The following is a 14628-nucleotide window of genomic DNA, read 5'->3' as shown; positions in this document are numbered from 1 at the left end:
AAAATGGTGGCCGATTTGTGGTTTCATTCGTCTGTATCTCGGCCATTTATGAAGATAGAGGAAAATTATATGTTTTTTGAATCACTACCCCAAAGTCATAAAGGAAAAAATATTACATCTGTGTTCTAAATCGTGCATCCTTTGCAAAAAAAAAAAATTCGCCGAGAAAACCAAACGTTGACTACGTTCAAAAAGAATAAATTTTCTAGTAGTAATTTGAAAAGGAATTAAATTTATTATAAAACAACAAAAAATCTTCGAAACCGAGCAACTATTAGCAAAGGTAAGGCGTATATTGTTTTACTATCCTTACATTTTTTTTTGTTATATCCTCATATATTTCGCAAAAAAAAATTAAAATATTAAATGTTTAAAAAAATAAAATTTCTTCAAAAGAATTGCCACTTTGTTGCTTCTTTTATTAATATATATATATATATATTTGTAGGATTCGAATTCTTACCGTTGTGTGATAATGATCATTAAAGCATAGACAAAGCGCATTTGAAGTATTAGAACATTTCTCATCATAAGCACCGTATAATTTTATTTTGTTTACGTTAAAAGACACATACAGTAAAAAATAACATTGAGATGTCTTGTAAAAGCAAAGAATTTAAGAAAAAAATTTATTTCTGACAAAGGAAATGTCTACATTTTGCAATAAAACATGTTGCACAAAGTGATTTTGTAAATTTTTACAAAAAAAAATTATATTTATTTCTAATTTAAAAATAAGCTACCTTTAATTAATAATTACTTGTTACATTTGGGGCCGAATTTACATACCTTATATGCATGATCTCAGGGTGCTTGCAAATAAATATATATTTCTAGTTTCTTACTCCTTATAATTAATAATGAATTTCAAATTCAGTTATTATGGTTATAAACATATGTATTTTGTATAATATATAAAATTATATATGATTCGTGAAAATATTTTTTAATTAATATGTCAATATTTTCATCATTAACATTACTCTGATTATATAAAAGGCATAACGAATTTAAGGTTGTAGCAATAAATATGTCAGATTAATTTTAAATGTAGAGTAGATTTTTAACTGATTGGCTAAATGGGTGCGTTAGGTCTAGGATATTTATCGCCCATTTAAATAATTTATATAGTACACAAAAATATTTACATTTATTAGCATAATAACATATTATTATTTATAAATATATTCTAAAAGTATTTAAAGCCGAATAGTAATAATTAATTTTGTGTGTGTTAATGATGTATGATCCATACGTCTATTTATTGGCGGATAACTATCTAAAAGATTAATCTTATTTTTAATACCTTTCAGAGAAATTTAATTTTCTAATACTTACACCAAAATTAAAAAAAAAAAAATATTAAGATATTTTTATTAAATTCTTAAGTGGTGATATTTTATTTTTTTCTTAGGCAAAGATTTTACCTTCTGGTGACTAAGGACTATATATATTTTTTTTTATACCATGACACGATTCATTTTAGCTGAAGATTATTCCATTTAGGAGTTCTAGAAAAAGTCATAAATAAAAAGTATAAAATAGCTACCTGTTTTATAATCCGCTCAGGAATCAACCAGAAAACTGTATCGTTGGATTGAAAAAGTCCATCAACAGGAATATTATGTTCAATACACAATAAAAATCGTTTTAAATTTATTCATCTTATCGTTATAAAACACGTTGTAATCCGTATGACGATGACTAAGGCTTTAACAATTTTTTGAAGCGTTTTAATTGATCCATATACACTCCTGAAATTTCATGGAATACGGTCCAGTAGTTAAATAGAACGAGCGTAGTTTCAGAAATAGAGGGGAGTTGATGATGCAACGATAGACTGTGTTTTATTTTTTATTTTTTTAATTATTTATTTATTGTTCTTTATAACTGTGTAAAATTATACAAAGCTAGTAAATTTGCTATTAGATATAAAATGACATGATACGAACATGTGGAGCATCTACCCATTGATAGAATTCTAATAACGTTACTAGAGAAGATCTCAGGGGTCATCTTCTTTTCAGACGCCTAGTAAGATTATCAGGTATTGAAGGAGAAGCTAGGTTAGAAACAAGTGGGTTTGGGTGGTTGGGAAATTGGGTATCTGGTTCTGGCCAAATCGGGAACATACGGAACATTGAGATCCATGTTCCATATGTTGTGACAAAGTAAGGATCATTAAGGATTTTACGAAGGATTTTTGAATGAAAGAATTGGATAAGAGAGGAATTTTATGGTTATATATACATTAATAAATCCATTCCTCCAGTAATTAATAAAACACTATCAAATTCAATTTCTTTACTTATCAATTACTCAATTTTGGCTCGTCTGTCTAGGAGTATTTTGGTCCCTAAAGGGTGAGAGTTTTATAATCGTAATTACTTACTTAACATATGGACTTTTATTAGAAGAGGCATTAATTAAAAAAACAACACTCATAATGAATATGGAGCATAGTAATTAAAATATCTTATTTACCTGATAATTGTACCTTGGAATAGAACTGAAATGATAATAAAAATCATACCACTAAATGAAACGTTTATTAAACAAACATCTAATGGTGAATCTTTATAATATTATCTCATGATTAACCAATTTTTCTGAAACCTCTCTTTATATAAAATAAAAATATAACTTATGACAATATTCTCTAATTGCAAACAAATTATTATAATTTTATATTAAATTTCAAAGATCTTTAATAAATATTGATTTTCCCCAATTTTCAATTTGACTTTACTCATATATTGGCCATTAGTTTAAATTCTCAATGTATTGGTCAACCATTAATGTTTTATTTTATTATATAATTCAAATTATCTTTTGTAACCCTTAATTCTCTTCTAATTACAGAGCGCTTTTAAAAAAATTATTTATTGTTCAAACAATTGAAATTGTAATTTGATTGTGTTATGAATGTACTTGCTGTTTATACGATCTCTTGAGACCGTAGAAGGTATCCAATGATGTTCTCTAATGTTCTGTAAGGCAGATCATGGGGAGATGTCTGCCGAGATGTCTTGGAGTGCCTTGCATGTTTGCTAGTTTCGAAGACTTTTTCTCTTCCTGGTTTTCATCGATCGAAATTTTCTGAGAATTGTAATTTATTGTTATTATTACAGTGACAATGCCGTTGGTCATTGTATTATTTTCTTAATTTATTTTATGATTCATGAGTATCTACTCGTGAAACCTCCTCGATTCCTTAAAATGGTCATTCTTAGATTTTGAAAAAAACAAAAAAAAAAAAAACAATAATTATTGGTATTACTTGTTAACAATTTGCTTTTAATTTTTTTCAAAAATACAATAAAAATATACAGCTTAATTTTTTTCAGTGCTAATCAATGCAAATAAAAAAACAACATAAAATGGGACGTTGCAAACAACAGTCGAATATAGAAGTAAAACGTGGAATTCCAATATTTTCCTTTAATACTGAAATTTTGGTAATCTGGTTGGAATTGAAATGATGCCGCTTAAAAATGTTAATATTTAATTGCATGGGCGTACCCACAGGGGGCAGCTGCCCCCCCCCCTAGGAATGAAAAAATTATTAATTTTGGTTTCACTCTCCTTTTCCGTGCTTAAATTTCACAACCTCATTGACTGGTTTGCCCTCCTCCCTCAGTTTGGATCCTGGGCACGCCCTTGTTTATATGTGAAAAGATTTAAAATCATACGCTTAAATGAAATCATTAAGATACCAAAAAACATCTTATAGTATAAATAGGTATACCAAACACATATTTTTAGATCTAGGAAAATAATATCGCTTATTTAAATAATTATTCTGTCATAATAGTAAAAGTAAAAACAAATAATTTTATAAAAAATGATGAAACCTATTGAATAATTCTAAAAGGTTTCTTATGGTAGAAACGGTCTTATGAAACACCTGGAATCTTCTTCATTTTTTCTAAAATATAAAAATAAAAAAAAGATAACCTAGCATTTATCTTAACTTTAGAGGGTCCGAATTTGTTGTCATTTTTAATGAATTAAATTCCATTATATTGTAGTAAGCATTACTCAGTTACAACCATATGCACGGTTACAAATAACTGTTGCGACAGCTTTAGCGGAAATGGTTGTATTGGAAGTTCGATGACCTGCAAAAGCGAATGGACCAGATAACAGTCAAACTTAGTAGTATTAGTATTCGTTAAATATTTTAAAGATTTAATTTTTTTTATTATTAAATTAAATATATTTTTTTTGTAACTAAAAGAAAAATACACCTATTATGGGGGTTGCATTAAAAATGATACACACACTTTTTTTATTTTTCCCAACATCATATTTATTTTTATTTATCAGCTTTTATAATACAAGAAAGAATATATGTATACATTATTTACTGTGTTACCTTTTCTTACCCGTGGGTAATATGAGGATCATGATGGGGGTATTATTTTGGCGCTTTGCGCCTGTTATTTATAATTTTTAATTACTGAGTTGGGAGGGTACACACACACAAATACATATATATATATATATATAGCGGTGTTGCTGCAACAAAGGGGCCAAAATCTAAAATTTACCAGAAATTTTGACCGGATTTCCCAAATCACTAGAGCTTTGGGGAGGAATCCGTGAAATTTAACATTTTACCAAATATTTTCGAAATACTGACCACTGTAAATAGGGTTTATAAGCAATTTTGATTATAATAATATCTTATAATATTGTTTTAACACATTTTTTTCAGTTTAATAAAGGTTTTCGAATTTCTCAAATTTCGGGTTTTGTAAATTATTGGGGCGAAGGCGCGAATTAATTCACCATCCCCTCTACACCTGTGACAATGTCCTTGTATGTGTGCATATTTATATAATCATGCGTACGCAATTTTGATTGAGTAAAAATGAAAAATAAAAATGTTATTTTAACCTTTTCATATTCAAGCGATGTTTCCTGACCTCCCAAAATCATTCAAAGGCTCTCCAATCCTACATTATTTTTCATTGATAGAACAACATTGTGGGAGGAAAAAAAATATGGAAACAATAAAAACTATGAATTATGTGAATGAAATTTGTTTTAAACTTCAAAATATCTTATATTATCAACAAAAAGCAAATTCTAGAATATTAATTGAGTTTAGATATTGGAAAATATTTTTTTATATGTAATTACTATACAATAACTGTTACCTTTAATCCTAGGTTCTCATTTTTTCTCATATAAAGTCATCCGATAGCAACGAGTAAAATTTAGTTATTAAATTACTTAATCCTCTGAGGCGCCTGAAAAGAAGATGGCCACGAGACCTGCTAATGTAAAACGTCATTTAGAGTGCTGCCAATGGGTTTCTTCTGAGTTTCTCTACACGCCTGTAACACTCCAATTTAACCGAGATCAGATTTACTAAATGTATTATAATGTACAGTTGTAAATATCAATAAATAAATATTTAAAAAAAAATTACTTACCCTGACTATTAGCTGTTGATAGAAAAATATTTATCATTTAAAGATTCATTCCAATTAAATGTTACTAATGTGATCTCTCTTTTAAACTAACCATTTAAGAAAAAAAAAAGGAATTTCAACTCATGAATTACTTATAAAATTTTTATTAATTCAAAAAATGAACGCCTATAAACATAATTAGTAAATAAATTATAGTTATATAACTTAAATTAAAATATGATCTTAAATAAAAATTGTAAAAACCAGATGATACTCTCTTTAAATTAATTTATATAAGGGTCTGTTATCTCATATATCAATTTTCTTTTTGTTTATAACAGTTTGTCAATTTTAAATTGATTTACTTGTCACACTAAAGTATAAAGAACCCTTAGTTATATATTATGATTCCACCTTTATTTTATTTGAAATGTTTGTAATCTCAAATATAAATAAAAACATTAAAAAAAATAAAATTCAACCAAATATAACTCGACTTTAATAGCTATGTTTCAAAATTGAATCTTTTTAAAAAAAAAATAAGTGAATACACAGTGATTGTTAAAATTTAAATGATATACTGTAATGAACATAATAATTGTTTCTTTCCTCTGTATATTTTATAAAGCATATTAGTAATAATAAATATGGAAATATTATTTATTTTGATGTAGAATCAATCTTAAATATTTATTTAAGTAGTTGTAATAGAAAAATGAGCCAATAGGGTTTGAAATCTGAAATTTTCCGGAGCTCCGTGTTTAAATGATGAAGGAGTTTTCTGCTCGACTAAGTTCCACGCCTGGCTTCAGTTACTTAATATTTTACGCCTATAAATTTTCATTCATTGCATGAAAATTTATGTAAATAAAACATAAAAAATATGTATGTATTGAACTATATATTTAAAAAAAAAAGTTGTTTGCCCTTTTTGGACTCCAACATTTATAGATATATATCAAATATTTAAATTATTTTTTAGTATTAGAATGTTCCAAAGAAAATTTTGATTATGTTAACGACATATGTACCATATTAATGGAATTTCACTTTTAATTCTAAATGAAAAAATCCTCAAAGAGTTAGAATTTATTTATTTTTCAAAACTGAAATATTGCAATAAGAGCTACCATTTTAGCTTTCACCACTTAAGCACTAGTTGAAAACAAGTTTGCTGGACGGGGTTTGACATGATTCAAGGAAATGGTCCCTTCTATCCTCTAATCGTTAACACTACTATATTATAAATCGACAATAATAATCTTTATGATTGCTGTTGTAACAATTTTATTACACTGAATAATTAATTACTTCTTAAATATTGTTGCAATTTTTTCTTTCTTTTTTTTAATATTAAACCATTGTCACATAACATACAATAAGGTAATACACCTTTTGAGTGGCGAAGTTTCGGCCTAAATTGTTTTGTTTTTTTCTACACCACAGGAAGTGGGCTATTACGCCATTTTCCCTCTCGCAGCCCAATACAATTTTACTCTTCTTCTTAGTTAGTCCGTATCCTTCTGAATATCTTCTAGACCAATACAAGTTAAAAGATGTCTCCCATGTTGTATAGAGGACATTTCCGTGAATCTACGATGCCAATTCGATGGAGGTGTTTTTGGAGCAGATCATGTCCTGTTACTAGGTGAAAACTAGCCACTCCTTCATCTCTGCTAAGATTACCCTTATGTTTATCCTCATGCAGTAGGCTCTCCCACTTCTTTCCTTCCGCTTGAACTTTGTATCTAGCACTTTTCCTGTCCTTATAATAAGAACTTATCATTGATTATACTGTTCTGTAGGAAAGTGGTTGAACAGGCTGGTTCTCTGCACAACCGAGCTTAGCCAACTTGTCTGCTTGTTCATTACCATTTATACCAACATAGCTTGGTATCCACTGCAGAGTTATGACCATTCCTCTTTTCTTCATGATAGCAGCCATGTGTCTGCACTTTTCTTCCGTGGGTGATCCTGCGTATTGTTAATTTTTGTATTACGGTTTGGGAGTCGCTGAAGATTACAGTGTTGTCATCGCATTCATTAGTGGCTTCCATCCGAAATATTATATTATATTTATATATATGGTATATACGCCTAAATTGTTTGAACGAACGAATCTTTCTCTTTCTATCGTCGCATAATGAAGAATTTAGAACAAAAAAATTCAAATTAAAGATTTTTTTCTTACTTAACCATACAGTTATGATGTAAAAGTAAAAACATAAAGTCAAATTGTAATGAATTAAGTTCAATGAAATAATAAAATGAATATCAAGTTTTTTAGTAAGTATATATATAATCATAAAGCAAGCAATGGTTCACGAAGGAGTAGACAATATTTGAGGCAAGTGAGTTTTTTTGCGAAAAATCTCAATAACTTTTTCCATAACACCTAGGCCCTGTTTCATATTGGAAGCTAATAGTATTAGTCCATAAATTAAATTATATAAATTAAAAAGTACAAGCTCTAATACTTTTTTTAACCCCTTAACGCACTGATTTTTTTTTTTTAAAAACCGGCCAAAAATTTTTTTCTATATAAAAAAACACAATTTAAAACATTATCTTTGAAAAAAAATTTTAAAAATAAAAAATCAAAATTTTAATTTTGGATTCGGTCATAATACCCTTCCTATGTAAACATAAGTTAAAGCTATATATAGAAGATTACTACGGTGAATAAATCATTGTTATTTATTTTATTATTACATTGTTATATTTTATTCTCGATTATATTCGAGTGTTAACAATTATGGCTTAAAATACAATGCCGCTCGATTTATCTTGAGTGTGCACAGTTTGGCCTGTTTAGCGCCCTCGAATGAACTCCAGCGTATAAGTTATAGCAGGGGTTAGAAGCAGAATTGTACATACCAGTGAAAATGTTTTAAATACAAACTTTAAAGTTATTAGTATTAGTTTGTGAATTATTATGAAAAGTAAAGATTCTGAGAAATTTGAGGTATTTTTTTTTTTTTGGGTTGCCAGATATTTGCAATTTAGCAGTTTTTACGCTTCTTCGCACAAGATTCCCACTGGCAAAATTTATTTATTAATATTTCTCTCTCATGATATTGAAATAGTAAGAATTTATACAAAAAGATAACAAACATTGAAAACATGAGTAAATGAAAATAAGTATATTGATAATGTTTTTCTTGACTGTTGTGTATATATATTTTTTGTGAGCCTTAAAAATTAGTCAATGATACAACAATATTTAGGCGACGTTTAGCAACTTCATTGTTTGCATAGTCATGCCCAACAATAAACAAAAAAAATTTTTTTAGAACAAACAGTTTGTTTGTTGTATTAGAATAACTAATTATTAAAAAAACTAAATTTACATAGTATAATTCAAGAGTAATAACTATTACAATTAAAACATTAGTTAGTGTCTATTACGGTTTGTTCTACATTGATACAACTAACTCGAGGTTTGAGAACTGAATAGGGTTGAAATGTCGGTTGGGTTTGTTTTGGTTTTTCCAACCGTTCTTTCTAGCAGGTAGTCCGTCTGCTATTTCTATTTTGTATTTTGTCTATTTATGTTTAGTGTTTTTCATTATGTCTTATGAATTTATTAGGTTAGTAATAACATGAATTGAAATTTTGTACATTTGATTTTTTGTTAATAACCTATATTCTCATCCCCCAAAACAGTATATATATTATTATCGTTATTATCAACTAATTATAACAATCGTTGCAGGATGTGGCGAGCTGGTCTTACACTCATATCATTATTAGTCCTCATCGAGGCTAAGAATGATAAACTTAAGGAAGTCTTCAAGTGGAATCATATTGACTTCGCCTACCCTGATGAACAAACAAGAAGTGCATCAATAGCATCCGGAGAATATAAAAAAGAGAACAATATGCCCCTGGGTATCGAGATTTGGAAAGACAAAGTATTCATCACCGTCCCAAGGTGGAAGACTGGGGTACCTTCCTCTCTCAACTTCGTCAAACTTACAGGTAACAAATTAATTGTTGATCAGGTTCAATAAAATTCGATTATTGGAATGTTATAGTACATAATTTATATTATGGTAAATTTTATTATTATTAGGTTTTAAAATAAAAAATAATTAAAACTTCAAGTCACTTAAGTCCAAGAAAATCACTTAGCTAACCTGTCGATGTTTCACCAAATTCATAAGTCACAGGGCAACAATCATATTGTTAAATGATGAATGCATTCATAGTTACGGACGTGGGATGATCGTTTTCAATCAAACTTTTGTTGTCAAAAATTATTAGACGTGCCAAGGTTACTTGCCAATGTGTTCCAAGAACCGAGTTTTAGTGGAGGCCCAACTCCGTAAGTTCTGATAGGCCTTATTATAGTCATATAAAGGAGTTTTTTTATAATTAGTCGGAAGTTTAGACCGTTTGCCTAATAAGTGCTGTAAAAGTCGAAATCGACGTGGAATTTCCTGTATTTTCAGGCTTGTTAGGATTTCAAGTCAGTCGTTTGTCCAGATTTAGTCCTAGCTAACGATCTGTTCGACAGGAATATGTGGGGTGTTATTAAAGAATACTGTGGGCCAGTTAGTCATAAGTTCATAACGAAGGGTAAATGTGATTTGTTGAGATTTATTAAAATTTATTCTAATCCCCCAGTTTAGACACCATTCTTTAAGGGTGTTGATGTGGGATTAAAGGTTTTTGGAATACAACGGAAGAGTCATCATCTCTGATAATATACATGTGTCATCACCATATGTGGTGAGGATAGTGTTAGGATGGAAGCTGTAAAAACTGTATAAAGTATAGGACCAAGGTTACTACCCTGAGATACGCCAGCAGACTAAGGAGTGTTCAATAAAACATTTATTGAAATTCAGGGCGAACAAAAAAAATAAAATGTACCTAGGGACTTGCAAGGTTTTGTATTAACAAAACAATAAATGGATGGTATCCATCACATTTATTAGGAAAAACTTTCTAAGAAAATAAAGGAGGAATGTACAGTTAGAGAAAGAGGAAGAAGTGTTCTTACGATTTGAAGGTTAGAGGACGTCGATCCTGACCCGTGAGATGTTAATGTCATGATATATATTACATACAGTTTTGGAATATTTCAAATTACTAGGTCAATATATCATTAAAAAAAAAGAAGAAAGAAAATAAAATTTAAATTAATAATGACCGAAAGCTATAAAATTTATTTACACATCAATTCAACATTAATACACATTACATTCAAAAACCAATAAAGAAAAAACCCTAACAGTGAAATGAAAAATTCACATATATATATATACATATTTCTCAGGTATTTTCAACAAGGTTGTTTAGGTTTTTTTTTTTTATATCGACCACACCCTTCCTTTATAGACATATTTTATTTAATATTTTTTTGACAGAAGGGTCAGCTACGCTGATGTAGGAAATATATCGATATTTTGTGAAGACTATCGACTAAACCATCGAATTCCTCACGTATCCAATCCTTACAATAAAAAATCCTTGATTCTCCTTAATTACTGTTACAAATCAAATCATCCATTAGGACCTCAATGTTTTATATGTTACCGATTTGGACTGAATCAGATACCAATACTTCCAAACCCACTTGTTACTAACCTGACCTTGAGATTTTCTATTCTGTAAATGTTATTGGAGTTCTGTCAATGGATAGATTCTTCACATGTCTTTATGATGCCAATTTATAACTCATTTCACATTTGCCTGTTGCATATATTTTTATACAGTAGTAAATCTTCCTAAATAAACAAAAATAAATTAACTTTCCTCTCCAATTTGCTCCAAAACTTTTGTTACTGCTTTTTAACGGCCTATGTTTTTCCATTTGCCTTTAATATTGTTATGTATTAGTCTGAATAAAACTATCATGATTTGGTTAGTATTAGTAAGATTTTTTATAATTTATCGATGTCAACTAAAATATTTTATAGCCTTTGATATTTAATTATTCATCGCATGAAGAATGAAGTTTGTATTTACAATGTGTTTTGTTTCAGATGGCGAATCTCCTTTACTTCATCCATATCCAAATTGGGCAACCAATAATGTCACTGAAGAAAAGAATTATACTATAGGAAACACATTCCGGGTCAGGGCTGATGAATGCGACAGACTTTGGGTCATAGATTCAGGACTGATCAACATCGTAGAAAATGCTAAAGTACTATCTCCACCAAAAATCATGATTTTCAACCTGACGACTGACGAGTTGATTAGAGAATATCACTTGAAACCTTCTGACATAAAAGACGATTCATTTTTTGCCAATATAGTTGTTGACGTTTCCCCAGACAAATGCGATGAAGCCTTCGCTTATCTGCCAGATTTGGGTAGTTATTGCTTAGTAGTTTATAATTTCAAAGAAAATGACAGCTATAGGATAAATCACCACTATTTCCATTTCGATCCTCTGTATGGTGACTATAACATTTCTGGAGTCAACTTTCAATGGACCGATGGTCTTTTTGGTATTGCATTGTCACCTTTAAAAGAAAACGGTTATAGAACAATGTATTTCCACCCGCTTTCTAGCATAAATGAGTTTACAGTTTCTACTGATGTAGTTCAGAATAAAACTGCTGCTTCAGAAAGTTACCATGAATTCAAACTGTTAGGTTCGAGGGGACCTAATTCCCAAGCAACTACATCATTTATTGACGAAAAAAGTGGTGTGATGTTTTACACTCAAGTTAATAAGAACGGAGTCGGCTGTTGGAATTCTAAGAAGTTTCCAAATGATTATTCAGTGGATACTAATACTTTAGTTGTTTCGGACAAGGAAACTATGGTATTCCCCAACGATCTGAAAGTTGATCGAGACAGTAATCTTTGGGTCTTAACGGACAGATTGCCAGAATTTATTTATAGGAAACTGAATTATGATAATATCAACTTTAGGGTATTTAAAGCACCAGTTGCTGAAGTCATCAAAGGAACTGTTTGTGATAATTAGAATTAATGAGATAAATTATTGTTCTGTATTGTATAAGATATGACATGATGTTACAATAAAGTATTTATAACATCATTTAGTAATAATATTATACTTCTGTGAATCATACTCTGTAGTGGAATGTTTAATAACTTATTTTTCTACTACTTTTCAATATTCCTCTTACAGGTCTTTCAATATAATCATTCGAATGTTCTTTGTTTTATTTTCTTAAAGTGCTATTAGCAGTTTTGTAAAATAAAATAAACATGTACAGAGGATAAGAGTTTGATTAATTATCCAATTGTATCTTCCATTCCTTTTTTATGTTAAAGTCATCATGTTATTTATTTATTAAACAAGTTTATTACATATAACATTGCGGTTATATATAGCTGCTTTGCTTGAATAGAGGCATATCTGACGAGTTATATTTAGAATTGGACGTATTCCAAAGATAGTACCATAGACTGGGGTTACTATCTTTACTGAGGTCGTCCTACAGACTTTCCTGAAGCTATTAGAGTTGTTACAAATTAAACCCAGTCTACAATATAATCTATGGAATACCTCAAACACCACAATACCACTATTCAAGCCACGCAATGATAAGTTTTGACAATGAAAAAATAGAAAATCGAGAAATAAATACAGTATTTACAAGGTCATCATTCTTAGCAGAAAACAACTAATTCTCCTTCTAGAAGGATAAAGAGGTAACTGTCTCACTTCACGACGGCCAGTGGGAAAGTCGGTAATTAAGCTGGTTATCTTCAAACTCCTCCGGAAATTGTCTGAATAGTACTAAAATGTGGATCAATTAGTATACGTTATTTAGGCGTAGAACATGATTTTAGAGCTAAATCTGATGTAAAAAAAAATTAAATATTCGAACTATATGAACATCGTATCCATCTGATGTAACTCAGGTGTTTGTATGATGACGTAAGCTTATTTTATATTTCTGAGATGGCCGCAAATTGCCATTGACATAAGTATTTGGTTTAATTTTATTGTTTATTGCTGTTTTTTAACTCTGACGCGCGGCGAAAATTTGAGGTTTACATATAACTTGTACTTCTCTTCTGAGTCGTTACTAAGTAATGAAGGATCCCAAAGAACTTCTTTAATCTATTTAATTTAGACATTTTCAATGGAAAAAGATATTTTAAAAGAAAATTATCATACAATATTTTTAACTACTGAGCCATAAAGAGGTACTGAAGGCGTAAGTCGCCTAAATCGGTAACAACTGTTTACGGATTGTGCTGGAGACTGAGGTGCCATGGTGATGACGCCTCAATTATGATGCATTCATAGAAATCAAATTCCCAAAAGATTTTGTTCTATTTTCTGCACCTTTTGCATGCAAAATGTCAAAAACCGTAAACATTTTTTTTTGCGGTTTTGGCGATTTACGCCTTCAGAACACGTCGGATCGGAAAGACAACACTGGTATAAATTTGTTTTAAAATGAGATTTTCTATCAGAGCCCTCCAATGAAAATACCTCTTCCTATTAGAAATTCGAAAGTTAAATGTGCATTAGAAGAAATAGAAGAGGTCAAGAACTTAAGTGACTTAAGATAGAGGAAACTTCATTCGCCATAACTATTTTTTTAAGAAAAACAATATTTTAATAGACAATTAGAAAAACAAGCATCGCACTTTCAAAGGCTGCTGTGATTTGCGATAAAGAACAACTAGCTAAATATAAAGTATCGGAATTGATTATGCTTACCACATACTATAGCGGAATTTCTTATTTTAACACCGTGTTTAGAGATTGTAAAAGTTATATTCGGTACTGGCACAGAGAAACTAAAAATTCCTTATTCAGATAATATAATAAAAAGGAAGATTTTAGATAAGTCAGTTGACATTAAAAAACTTTTGTGCAGTAGAAACTATCCTTTATAAATAGATGAGTCCACTGACATTAGTGGTAAAGCTCAATTAATTGTATTTCTTCGCTGTGTTAATAGATATGAAATAATAATTTATATGCTGCTAAGAACACCGTCAACTTGCAACAGGGCAAAATATATTTAACTACACTACTTCATATTTCGAACAATTGAACTAATCGTAGGATTTCTGTGTGGGACTTAGTACAGATATGGCCCCTTCAATGGTTGGGCTCTATGAAAGAAAGGATTCTGTAATGTAACCTCGTTAAAGTAGCAATCCTAACTTCATATCCACGCATACCTTTTTACATAGGGAATATTTGATCAGTAAAACCATACTAACAAATATAAAGTACATGTTAAAGCAG

At 29.6% G+C, this 14628-nt stretch overlaps 1 protein-coding gene across 1 annotated transcript in view; it reads left to right on the top strand.

The window, feature by feature from the left end:
- yellow-c (L-dopachrome tautomerase yellow-c) overlaps positions 1-12635 on the top strand; it is a 52655-nt gene extending 40020 nt beyond the window's left edge. The window contains exons 2-3 of the mRNA XM_014418122.2: positions 9139-9404; positions 11417-12635. Coding sequence (XP_014273608.1) covers positions 9140-9404; positions 11417-12372 — 1221 coding nt within the window. The 5' untranslated portion in view covers position 9139 and the 3' untranslated portion in view covers positions 12373-12635. The remainder of the gene's footprint in view (positions 1-9138; positions 9405-11416) is intronic.
- Positions 12636-14628: the final 1993 nt, after the last annotated feature.

Source organism: Halyomorpha halys, unplaced genomic scaffold (genome assembly GCF_000696795.3).
Source record: "Halyomorpha halys isolate HHAL.00 unplaced genomic scaffold, Hhal_1.1 Scaffold179.1, whole genome shotgun sequence".
NCBI lineage: Eukaryota > Metazoa > Arthropoda > Insecta > Hemiptera > Pentatomidae > Halyomorpha > Halyomorpha halys.
This window is presented reverse-complemented; position numbering and strand designations above follow the sequence as displayed.